Source organism: Sinocyclocheilus rhinocerous, unplaced genomic scaffold (genome assembly GCF_001515625.1).
Source record: "Sinocyclocheilus rhinocerous isolate Xijiao unplaced genomic scaffold, SAMN03320098_v1.1 scaffold1655, whole genome shotgun sequence".
In the NCBI taxonomy this organism is placed as follows: Eukaryota; Metazoa; Chordata; class Actinopteri; order Cypriniformes; family Cyprinidae; genus Sinocyclocheilus; species Sinocyclocheilus rhinocerous.
Window position 1 is genome coordinate 371,693 of NW_015655597.1, and position 13,467 is coordinate 385,159.

A 13,467-nucleotide genomic window follows, 5' to 3' on the forward strand; every position below is an offset into this window, starting at 1 on the left:
CTTTGGCTAGATGATTATGTGACTTTCTTTGGATTACAGAAACACCACTTGCTGTATAAACAGTTGCTTCAGCATTTAAGGGGAAAATGTCAAATGGTAAGAAAAATGTGTCAACTCAAGTGATAAAGAGAGCGTTTCATTCTTACCTTTACAGTCTGAAAAGTCAAATCAGGAAAAACTGTTGGCAAAATATAAGCTAATAAAGGGGTGTCAAACTCAATTCCTGGAGGGCCGGAGCCCTGCAGAGTTTAGTCCCAACCCTGCTCCAACACACATAACGTGTAGTTTTCAAATAAGCCTGAAGGACATGATTAGTTGGATCAGGTGTGTTTAATTAGGGTTGCATCTAAACTCTTCAGGGCTCCGGCACTCCAGGAATTGAGTTTGGGCTAATACATGTGCTTTTGTCCAATCACTAACACTGACATCGCACAAATGTTCAAATAAGAAGGTTATCCCAGGGTTACAGTCTGAAACATCATTTATGAATACTAATTGATAGATTTTTAACCCCGGGTAAATAATGAGCAGTGTGAAGCGTGCAGCAAGATAACAGTATTCAGTTTACAATGATGCAGGGTTAGTTCAAGTGTGAAAAACCCTAAAGTACATCTCAAGGTTTTTTTTTAATTCCACTGTAATTCATGCAGTAAATGGACATCTGTGATCATCTCACATTTTTCAAAATAAAAACAAGTTCTGTGTGAATGGCTCCTTAGCACTTTATGTTCCATTACAGCTGAAAAGCTTCCTGTCTTGGCTGGGATGTGTAAATGAGAAATAAATATAAAATTTTCCATTGAGTCCATTTTACTCTGACAAAAAAAAAAAAAAAGGGAAGAAATATCGCAGGCAACCATGAATGCAGCATGTCATCACACCCTGAGTGGTTAAAAACTGAAACGTGGGCACAACACAACAGCAGGACTTGTTAATGTGTGTGTTGTGTTGATCCCTGTTAAATACTTGTCATCTTTCAAACCTCAACTAACCTGAATGTTTGGCGCTGCTGGAAAACAGTGTGATGGGAATTATTGAATATCTTCAAGTTTTCACCTTCAAGGATGAAAATCGTGGCCTTGAGAATAGAGAGAAAGTTACTGACATTAAGACCCGCGCAGATACTTCACTCCTCCTATCGCTGTTTGACAAGTCCATTTTTATCCTTCTTCAAGGTTTAGCTCATGTAAAACTTTTCCCACGATTTCTCTAACCTCCACCTCTGTGAAGTTTAGTTAACAGTGACGTCCACATTGAAACTCTAGCGTAATGTGAGTTGAATAAAAGTTCTGCAGCAAAGATGTTGAAAGATCTTTATTGTAAAGATCTTTCTGAAAACACAATGTCTGTTACATAATCTGGTGTCTTTGTCATGTTAGAGATGATCTTGATTTGAAACTGTTCTCTCTTCATCAAACACAAATCCAAGCATAGCACAGTAGAGCAACTAAGAGAAAACACACCAACTCCAGCTTGAAAGTAATATTTGAACTTTGTATATTTCATATATTACTGAATATAGCCATAAAAACATTGGCATATAGGACAAATTCTAAACTGAGCAATTATCATATGCTTAGTTACAGAACACAATATTTAATTTTATCAATCATTTATAATACGTTTGCATCCTTTTTTCAAAGCTTGAATAGATGGTCAACATTAATTGCTATTATGATCAAGCACGAGCAGGGCAATTTTTTTAATTTCTCAGTGAAAAAGAAAGAAGGGCATACAGAGTTTAAAAACAACATCAGGTTGAGTGAATAATGAAATAATTTTCATTTTTGGGTAAACTATCCCTTTGAACTTGATGTATGTCCATAATGAACTGCATTAACAAATATATGGTTCAATGAGTCATTTAAAAAACTCTTCTCACAGATCCATTGATAACCTGTAGTACATGAATGATCAACCCACCCTGAAAAATGAGTGAAAACACAGTTCTCTTTTTCATATCCATTGGGCTCTCCATGATTCCAGAACCTGCATCAACAGATCAGCATTAGATGTTCAGTGCTGTTTAATATTTAATTTAATAACAACTACACCCTAACCATTACAGACACCTTTACCACTTTAGGCTTTCTTCCATGCAAGGAACACAGTAAGCTATTTTTTGTCAATGTTGAGCTCTCAGGTTTGGCTAAACTGGCTAAACATATACTGGAGCAAACTTGAAAGGACGAGGACATAGAATCATTCTGAGATATGTCCCGTGATCTTGTTGCTCAAATGACTCAGCACATTTTAAATAATAGGAAAGCTCCACTAAATGCACAATAAATATAACATCAAATGTCAAAACCTATTAAAACATTTACTTTGTACATTGTCTTCCTGCTATGATTGTGAAGTCTGTATTCAATGCATCCTCAGAATTAAGAATGCATCTTTTTATGTAATTTTATGCATCCTGTACTTGCATTCTTGAGAATTGAAATTGAACTTTGGCGGTTGATGATGATGCAGAACATGTCCACATGGACGTAAGATTGCATCACAACGCATACCGAGAAACGGACAAAATTCAATAAGGCAATTCTCATGCCATTTTTCTCAGTTCTAGTATTGGTTTAGTTTCTGTGTTGTGCCTTTGTAGGGCAGTTAATCAAGACATGATTTGCATATATGAAACTTTTCCACTAGTGACAAGCATCTTCTTGAATGGTTTGTGAGAACACATTAAGAAATATATATAGCAAGTATATGTATATGTACAAGCATTTACGATCTTTCTCTTTTCTCTTTCACTCACTTGTTCTTCTTTGTTGTTTATGATGATCAGATCCAATCCTCTCTTCAAACAGTCTTTTGTCTGCTCTCAGTCCAGCTCTTACACTCAGAAGAAACATAGTAAAGATTGGATTGCTAGTAAATCCATTTATCTACAAACACAACCAGTTCAACTATTATCACTTTATTCCCATCATATGATAGGGTGACCATTCGTGCCATTTTCCCAGGACGTGTCCTGGCCAGGATTTCTATATTGCCTAAAATATCTAGGGTTTGGCTTTGTTTGCGTGTGCAGACCGATCGGTGTATGACATCGGTTCCTTGTGTTTTCGAAACGCTGTCGAGGTACTTTGAATCAAAGCAATATAGAAATCCTGGCCAGGACGCGTCCTGGGAAAATGGCACGTATGGTCACCCTATCATATGATTACTGTATAGATTTTGTTTTTAATGCTAAAAGTCAGTATATTTGTATCGTTCATGATTACCCATTTCATGAAGACATTTCCACAGTTCAGTTGTGTAGTTTGTGTTCTCTGTATGGATGTGAACACACAGCAGCACCAAACACACTGCAGCTGCTCTGTAGTTTCTGTTCCTCACACAATCATTTCCTGAACACCACAGACATGTGAAACGACCGAACATGTGCAAACTGTGATATTTTTACCTATTTATTCATTTTATCATAGAAGTGAAAGTGATTACCTGTAAAATCCAGCATCATCTCCACTGTCTCTCTGTCCATGTCCTGAAGCTCAGCCCTGCTCACACTCTCATAAATAACCTCAGATATCTCTAGTCTTTTATAGTCAGACATTATAACACTGAATGTTGATTTGTTTAGTTTGGCTGCTCTGCATGTCTCTGTAATCTGATTCTTCGGGTTACATGTCTGACGCTCTAATCATTAGGCCACAACTGCCTTAGAATTAGAATAAGAACAAGTGAGATGACATACAAACACTTAATTAGATTATATAGCTTGATCTATACCAAAAACTTATTTGTACACTGCAACCTCTAATGATAATCAGACTGGCGATTTTGTGACCTTGAGATCCCGACCAGCCGGCATGAGACTATACAAAATTGGATCCCTGATGAACAAATCACTGAAGAGTAAGAGAATACTGGAATAATCAAATATCCAAATTAGAAACAGAAATAAATTGATAAATATGTCAGTCTAAATTTTAGAATGATATGAAATTGAAGTCAGTTTAAGCAGAGCAAGAATAAAATTGAAACTAATTTATCATTTACTAAATTATTTTTGGTTTTATCCAATGAATCTGACTTTTTTTTAGTCATTCGTTATTACCAGATAAGCAGTACTTAAATAATTGTACCCATAATTTCTACTCAATAAATATTTTAGAGCTTGGCATAACTAGAAAAATCTATATCCATCATACACATGCTCATGGTATTTTAATAATTTATTAATTTATATGACTTTTCCAGGTCTAGAAATACACTTATCACACACTATAAAATCAGGCTTCCTCATATATCCAGGTTTGTCGAGAACTAGTGTAATGCAGGTTGAATAAAGGTTTCACAAAAGCAAACATGATGACTAGTTAATACAAGATTATTGTGTTGTGGTTAATATCACTTTGAAGCATTTGCATTTGCATTTTCATGTTGGTGACCATGACAAACAAAACAAAGTATGGCTGCAGGTAATAGAACAAGAAAGCAGCTCAAAACTGGATTGTACAGTATCTGACATTTGAACTCCTTTCATATGTATATTTCAAATAGTCATATAAACACTGCCATACTAAGCAAATGGGGGATGGTTTATAGGCCCCATGCACTCTGTCACTAGCAACACCCCTGTTCAGTGGCTTACGTTTTTCTCTTCTCACACACCCAATTATATTCCTCTGTACATGGATGATCAGCCCATTCTCCTACAACTGTTAGAGCGCAGTTCTCTCTTCTATGTCCACTGGGCTCACCAAACATCCAGAACCTGCATCAGCAGATCAGCATTAGATGTTCAGTTCTGCTTTCTGACACTGACTGTGAAAATCATTTATTACACAATGATCAGTTCAATCCATTGATTTCTCACCCAGAGGTCAGTATGCTGCCATCAACCCATTTCCATGTGCCCTCTTCATCACTGTCAGTTAGACCAATCCAGACTCTATTATTATCAAACCATTTCCTAACAAATTCCTGAAAAGATGAAATTCTGATAAGGACAAAATTCAGCTGACTTTACATATACAGCAAATGTTTATCCATCTGAAGCAAACACACACAATATCTTTCACTCACTTGTTCCTCTCTGTTGTTTATGATGATCAGATCTGCTCCTCTCTCTCTACAGTATTTTCTGCTCTCAGTCCAGCTCTTCTTCTCAGAAGAAAAATAGTAAAGACAGGATTGATCTGTAAACAAAAATAGTTCAACTATTAACTCTTCATTCTCTTCCACACTACACAACTTGTTTATAACAGTTTGTACCCAAGATTGTACAGTATACGACACGTTGTTAATGTTGAATGTTTGTATAGATGTGGTCATGATTACGACATTTGAACTCCCTTTCATATGTATATTTCAAATAGTCATATAAACACTGCCATACTAAGCAAATGGGGGGTGGTTTATAGGCCCCATGCACTCTGTCACTAGCAACACCCCTGTTCAGTGGCTTACGTTTTTCTCTTCTCACACACCCAATTATATTCCTCTGTACATGGATGATCAGCCCATTCTCCTACAACTGTTAGAGCGCAGTTCTCTCTTCTATGTCCACTGGGCTCACCAAACATCCAGAACCTGCATCAGCAGATCAGCATTAGATGTTCAGTTCTGCTTTCTGACACTGACTGTGAAAATCATTTATTACACAATGATCAGTTCAATCCATTGATTTCTCACCCAGAGGTCAGTATGCTGCCATCAACCCATTTCCATGTGCCCTCTTCATCACTGTCAGTTAGACCAATCCAGACTCTATTATTATCAAACCATTTCCTAACAAATTCCTGAAAAGATGAAATTCTGATAAGGACAAAATTCAGCTGACTTTACATATACAGCAAATGTTTATCCATCTGAAGCAAACACACACAATATCTTTCACTCACTTGTTCCTCTCTGTTGTTTATGATGATCAGATCTGCTCCTCTCTCTCTACAGTATTTTCTGCTCTCAGTCCAGCTCTTCTTCTCAGAAGAAAAATAGTAAAGACAGGATTGATCTGTAAACAAAAATAGTTCAACTATTAACTCTTCATTCTCTTCCACACTACACAACTTGTTTATAACAGTTTGTACCCAAGATTGTACAGTATACGACACGTTGTTAATGTTGAATGTTTGTATAGATGTGGTCATGATTACCCATTTCACCAAGACGTTTCCGCAGGTCATTGTTCTCTTGATTTAACTGTTGACTTTGTTTCATTAGATTGTCATTTTTGGATAATAATTCTTTCTTTTCAGCTGTAAAGTCTTGGTTATTGATTGCTAATTGGTCTTTAAGAGCTTTGATTGTGGTTAGTAGCTGGTCTCTCTCTTCTGTGAGGTTGGTATTCCTGGTTAGTAGCCGGACTCTCTCTTCTGTATAGTTTGTGTTCTTTGTATGGATGTGGACACCCAGCACTATGACTGCAGCCAGCAAAAGAACACACAGCAGCACCAAACACACTGCAGCTGCTCTGAAACTTCCTGAAGATGACCGATATGAAGATAAATATTTCTTAACACTATAATGACTAAAATGTGTGTATTAGTTGTTATAATGAAATGAGTCTCAGTACCTATGTGTCGAGGTGTTTGGTGTCTCTTGGCGTCGGAGTTCTCTTTTTCTGTCCTGGCATCATGAGCATCTGCATTAGCATAGATATTCATCTCCTCTTCATCTTCACCCATCCCATGTGTCCCAGGAATGTTCATATTGCCATAATAAGACATATTCAGTCTGCTGGAGTTAAATGTGAAATTATTCGAAGTTACTGCTTCATGTGGTCCGCACTGCTCTGAACTTCTGCTTTTGAGCTTTTTCTTTTTAAATGCACCACTGTGGCCAAGAACATGTGATATCTTCTTAGGTTACTTTTGTTGAGTATTGCTAAAAATTATTTTTTCTTGTACTCATTTATTGCAGTTTATTATGAGAAGTTATTTTTTTTCATATACTCCTTTACCAAAATTGCACTCTTTGTATAACAAACACATTGGTTGAGAACAATAGTAGTTGCTTTTGGTAACGTGAACAAGCACTGTTCGAACTGATGTTGTTATAGTCTATTTTGCATTTGTTTAGGTTTGGAGAATGACATGCCACTCCAATCCCACTTCTCTTAGTCATGTAAAAAGTACTACTAATGCTACTATTTGTGTTTCAGAACCTAGTGAGTTGCCCTGCTGTCTACTGGCAGCATCCAGCTGAAATGGAACCTCATACATGACCTGACAAAGTTTTCATGAAATAGTTTATACATTATTTTTTTTAGTTAAAATGTTAGGCCTATATTAATAATTAACTGATTGATTTTTATTTAGTCACAGACAAATTGCACCTTTTTTAATGCTGAATGTTGTTCCTGTATTGGTCTGTGTAGCGGCTCTACTATTTTTTTCCCTAACACGAGTTAAAACAAAGTGGAAGGCAAAGTGTGAACAGTGTGACATGCAGAGTTATTTTCCCCCCACATGTCTATAGGTTTATTAGCATTAAAGGAATAATTATATTTATACTGTATAATCACACTGAAAACCATTCACACTTTATCTGTGAGGAATTCTACATGGAGGCGAAGGTAGAATCCAAATGCAGGAAGTTTAAATCCAGCAAACAAATCGTAGTAGAAAAGTAGAAACTTAGTCAACAAGGCAGGCACAATGGTCATAAAAGGAAGGCAATGAAACAGGCAATGGAGAAGAAAAAACAAAAGACCGCTCAGTAAGGAAGTGAAAATGACTGGCAATACTTTGCAAAATATTTAAAGAAGGGCATGGCTATTTATACAAGGCTGCGTTCCACTCCACTTTTATTGCATTGTGGTCTGTGGAGTGGCCTGAAGTGTGCATATTATGCAGACTCGCTCCCTCTGTCAAAATCGAGGGGTCGAGACTCGAGGGTCTGTCCATATAAACTTCCCTGCTTCACTTCACGAAGTGGAATGCACTTCAAAATGGCAGCGGGTATTCCCCCGAGGGGAAGTGCTTAGGAAAGTTTGTGAGTGCGTGTTTAAAAGTAGTAGAAAAGGCCCGGAGCAAGAGGAGCCAAGCAGGACCCAGACCACAGCCCTCCTGTCTCCTCCCTGGCTCCACCCTCCTTCGTTGCCTCCCTGGTCTCTGTCTTCCGGTCCCCTCCCGGGTGTCCGTCCTCCTCCTGAGCATCCTCCCTAGCTCCCACCTATGCCTCCCTCTGTTGTTGCCTAAGGTGCGAGGACGCACCTTCCGGGAGGGAGCGAAATGTCAGGATTGGACCTGTTTTGTCATGTGTTTCAGTTCCTGTTTTGCCTTATTTGGTCATGTTCCTGTCCTCGTTTAGTTTGATTATGTTCCATTGATGTCACCTGTGTTCCCCAATCATCCCCTGTATAAAAGTCCTAGTCTGTTCAGTTGGTGTTGGTCAGGTCTACTCGTTCTCTACGTGTGTTGGCTCAAGCTCCTATTGTGGATTATCGCCTGTGTTTTGTGATTAAAGACTGTTAAACGTTTCCTCGTGACTCCAGCGTGTTCCCCTCAACAGCATAGCATGACAATTAGGTAGTGATGGTGATAAGCATGGCTGGCCTAGTTGGCTATTAATCTTTTTCATACCCGGATAACAGACAATACTTCTAATTATAGAATGTCATCATCTTCCGAGTTTCAGTGGAGTAACCAGGAAACAAAGTTTTTTTTTTTTTCTGTCCCGGGTTGATACGATGAGCATAAGGTACTGATATTACTGTGCCTTTAAGAGTGCACTTCGCACGTGAGTTTAAAATATTCTAGCTGGGCCCCCAGCTTGAGTTTTTTTTAGGCGACCGTTATTTTAAAATGTATCACCTTATTGTTTCCATGGCGACGCGTCATGCTTCGAGCGGCAACCTCCCGCTCTCTCTCTCTTGAAGCCAACACGGAAGTTACTTAAACTGTAATTCGTCAACTGGCCGCTAGAGGCTGGCTGCAAAAGGGAGTCAATCCCAGAGACTCCCCATGTTAAAATGCCCTATTTTACAGCAGAAAAAAACATGTTTACAGCCTGGTTCAAAAAATGATTTTGGTCTATATAGCTAATTTTGCCCTTCATGACAACTGTGAGGGGGGTGAATTTTTTTATAACTCATCCGTTTAAATTATATTAAGCCTTAAAGTTTACTTTTGAGTAAACTTTAAGTGACAGTTAAAGTCACTTGAGTGACAGGTGGATTGCCGCTGCCGTCACCACCGTCGAGCTAGGTGGGCGTGGCTTCAGCAACCAGCTCCCGCCTTTTTGCCCATTTTCGATTATCGGGGAGTGACGCGCGGTGACGCGCTGCCAAGATGGCGACGGCCGACGCTTCAGGGACCAGCCAAGACTGATCACACCGGTGTGATCGTACGCTTCAGGGACCAGCCAAGACTGATCACACCGGTGTGATCGTACGCTTCAGGGACCAGCCAAGACTGATCACACCGGTGTGATCGTACGCTTCAGGGACCAGCCAAGACTGATCACACCGGTGTGATCGTACGCTTCAGGGACCAGCCAAGACTGATCACACCGGTGTGATCGTACGCTTCAGGGACCAGCCAAGACTGATCACACCGGTGTGATCGTACGCTTCAGGGACCAGCCAAGACTGATCACACCGGTGTGATCGTACGCTTCAGGGACCAGCCAAGACTGATCACACCGGTGTGATCGTACGCTTCAGGGACCAGCCAAGACTGATCACACCGGTGTGATCGTACGCTTCAGGGACCAGCCAAGACTGATCACACCGGTGTGATCGTACGCTTCAGGGACCAGCCAAGACTGATCACACCGGTGTGATCGTACGCTTCAGGGACCAGCCAAGACTGATCACACCGGTGTGATCGTACGCTTCAGGGACCAGCCAAGACTGATCACACCGGTGTGATCGTACGCTTCAGGGACCAGCCAAGACTGATCACACCGGTGTGATCGTACGCTTCAGGGACCAGCCAAGACTGATCACACCGGTGTGATCGTACGCTTCAGGGACCAGCCAAGACTGATCACACCGGTGTGATCGTACGCTTCAGGGACCAGCCAAGACTGATCACACCGGTGTGATCGTACGCTTCAGGGACCAGCCAAGACTGATCACACCGGTGTGATCGTACGCGTCAAAGGGTTAATGCCGAGTTCACACTGCATGATTGTAGCCCCGATTTTCACTCACAGACAGTTTTTACGAAATCGCAGACAGATGCCGAAATCGGAGGGAAATCGGTGCTCGTTTAACAGGAGTGACAATCACACAGTGTGAATTATCAAAGACACGATCTGAGCGAATCGCTTGATGCTTGTGAAATATTTGGCATGCTAAATATCTAGACCTGTCGGTGATTCAAAATCCTGCTGTGTGAAATGAGTTCTGCCTGAAAAATACATCAGCGATGACCTACAGTCAATGAGAGAGCAAGATAGAGGGAAGCGGGAAGTTCGGGGAGGAGTTATATCCTTATCACTTCTCGCGGGCATTTGGTTGTGAAACGTAGTTTGCAGACCAGACTATCGGTGCGTTCCAAACGGGATATATCGCCCTCTGAAGGGCACTTCGGAGTGAAAACAGTTATGGCCACCATATTGAAGGGTCATGCCAAACCAAAGTGCTCAAAACTGGCCACTTCAAAGGGCCCTTCGGAATGAAGGATTTCTAAGGGTACAACTGATGGACACTTCGGGTCCCCATGATCCTTTGCACAGGGAAGTTGTTTGGTGTCACAAAGTTCAACTTCACCTATAAATGTATGTTTAGTATTTTTCAATACTACTGTAATATTTATACGAGTTAGATTTGGTACATTACTTCAAATACACAGCTACCTTTATCAGTCCATTCAAATGTTTCAAATACATACACAATATACATTACTATAAATTATATATATATATAATTCTTTTCAGGCACCAGTTGCTTGTCACATTCAAATTGGTTGTCATAGTAATGACACTAGTTTGTGGAGATTCAGTGCATTGAGTTTCACAAATCTGAATGCATTATTTGTAAATTGACTGTTAAGATAAACATTTTGCACAATTTAGTATCTGTAATATCATTGTGTTGCCACTAGATGCCTGTATAGCCCTATGTAACAATCCCTAGTGGCGAAGACATTGCACATAATTTACACATAAATCACACATAAATAAATGTTATTACATTTTGATTTGGATACTATATACTATACTACTACATATTGTTTAGATATTATCAATGGCTACTTTTTTAATCTGTTTTTTGTTCAATTTTTTTGTTGTTGTTTCTTGAAACATTGATTTAAAGTGTCCCCTGCTAAAAGTGCCAGTACGTGCGCTCATTGGCGCCCCTTCAGCTGGTGGCGCCCTAGGCGACCGCCTAGCTCGCCTATGCCTAGAAACGGCCCTGCATACACCCTTCATTCCTTCGAAGCTCTCCCTCCGGAGGGTAAACCCTTTGAAGGGAATAGGGTGTAGGGATGAGCCCTTCCGAATGTAACGCAGGGAGAGTTGTCGGCGATTCTTCCTATTGAAAATTCATGCAGTGTGTAACCTCCTGTCGCCGATCCATCGTGCAGTATGAACACAGCAGCAACTGAATGCTACCCCAGATACAGTCTGAAAACAACGGTGATCCAACGACTTTAAAAAATTGTGCAGTGTGAACTCAGCATTAAGGAAAACATTTAGAGGAAATTAAACTAATAAGTGATGTCTGTCATTAAGAGACATTTCCTCAAATAACACGTCTAGCACAGCATATTTGTGCATGCATATGTCAGGATGTCCTAGTGCAATATTAGCATTAGCATTAGTCGGAGATGACAGCAGGTATCAGGTCATGTCTCTGTAGAAATAAGCATTGCACTTTCCCTAAAGTTCTGCTGCCTCAAGCAAAGCCATAGGAAATGTCTAGGAAGTGAATATTAGCCAGATTTAGCCATTAGTCTAGCGCTAACATTAGTCTGTTCTTTCTAGTGTGAGGCTGCAGATGCTGCTAAAATTGTAGGGTTGTCTTGGTGAAACATTACAATATTTAGAAAGAGCAAATCTGCAGAATGCAATGTGGTGAAGGGGTTAAAGTGAATAAAGTGCACACTGAAGCATCTCAGATGTGATGGACCACACAGCACTGGCTAAAGTGTTAAATATCAAGTTTCCGCTCAAAGAGAGGCAGAGTGGATGGAAATATTGATGCAGCTACAGAAGGAAGTGGCTGAAATAAAAAAGATGTAGGCCTATGTGCAGCACCATCTTTCAGAGTCACTTCCCGACAACTACAGACATGAATTTCAAAATGTGTCTCTATATTCTCATCAATAACACAGATGCAGCCAAACACCTGCAAACTATTTCAACAGTTGCTCTTTAAAATTTACTTGTAGGGTCTGGAAAAAAAAATTATGTGTGTGTCCCCAATGATTGGACTTGTGCTTTCCCTCAGTTGACATAAGCATCTGCTAAAGGGTTAAATGTAAAATGATCACAGCATCCTACTTCCTCTATATTAGTCACAGTAATGGTAACATCAGATACATACACTGAAACACAGATCAAAATAATGATTAAATACAAATAAAGTGTATTAATAGAACAGATTTATTTAGCGTATCTTTTTGTTTTGAATATAGGTTTACTGCAAAATACATCTAATGAGTGTATATAAGAGACAAGAGAGAAAACCCTTTTTGTCTCTTCATAATTTACAACATAAAAAATGTGATTTATAACTCATTTTAAAATGTTCTTCTCACAGATCCACTTAAAAGCATTATTACATGGATAATCATACCACCATGATGCATAAGACACAACACAGTTTTCTCCTCTGTGTCCATTGGGCTCTCCAGACCCCCAGAAGCTGAAAATATAGATCAGCGTTAGATGTTCAGTGCTGCTTTCTGTGTGATATAATGTTGACTATGAGAATTATTTATTAGATAATAATCAGTTCAATCCATTGATTTCTCACCCAGAGGTCAGTATGCTGCCATCAACCCATTTCCATCTGCCCTCCACATCACTGTCAGTCAGACCAATCCAGACAAAAGTGCCAACAGACAATTGCTTAACAAGACCCTAAAAAGAGGAAACAACTACACTGTAATCTGATCATGCCAAAATTCAGTTGACTTCACACAGACATACTTGTATATCAGTCTGAAGCAAACACACACATACATTAGGTTTTTGTGTTTTATGAGTACTTTCCATAGACATGATTTTTACACTGTACAAACTTTATTTTCTATCCGCTTACCCTAACCCTACCCCTAAACCTACTCCTCACACAAAACTTTCTGCATTTTTAGATGATTGCATGATTTATAAGCTGTTTTCCTCATGAGGACCAAAAAAAAAATGTCCCTACACAAAAATGACTGGTATTACTATTTGGTCCCCATGATGTAAGAAATACCAATTACACACAAACTCACATGCAAACAGACACACACAGACACACAGACACAGACACACAGAAACAGACACACACACACACACACACTCACACACACACACACACACACACACACACACACACTCACACTCACA

At 39.6% G+C, this 13,467-nt stretch overlaps 1 protein-coding gene across 1 annotated transcript in view; it reads right to left on the reverse strand.

The window, feature by feature from the left end:
• Nucleotides 1-1,796: 1,796 nt before the first annotated feature.
• Nucleotides 1,797-13,467, reverse strand: part of LOC107718770 (uncharacterized) — a 13,105-nt gene continuing 1,434 nt past the window's right edge. Inside the window, exons 4-13 of the mRNA XM_016525997.1 lie at nt 12,887-12,993; nt 12,693-12,775; nt 6,726-6,789; nt 6,120-6,484; nt 5,038-5,150; nt 4,829-4,935; nt 4,602-4,726; nt 3,797-3,875; nt 1,907-1,989; nt 1,797-1,831 (exon numbers count right to left, since the gene is read on the reverse strand). Of these exons, the coding sequence (XP_016381483.1) occupies nt 1,797-1,831; nt 1,907-1,989; nt 3,797-3,875; nt 4,602-4,726; nt 4,829-4,935; nt 5,038-5,150; nt 6,120-6,484; nt 6,726-6,789; nt 12,693-12,775; nt 12,887-12,993 (1,161 nt within the window). The remainder of the gene's footprint in view (nt 1,832-1,906; nt 1,990-3,796; nt 3,876-4,601; nt 4,727-4,828; nt 4,936-5,037; nt 5,151-6,119; nt 6,485-6,725; nt 6,790-12,692; nt 12,776-12,886; nt 12,994-13,467) is intronic.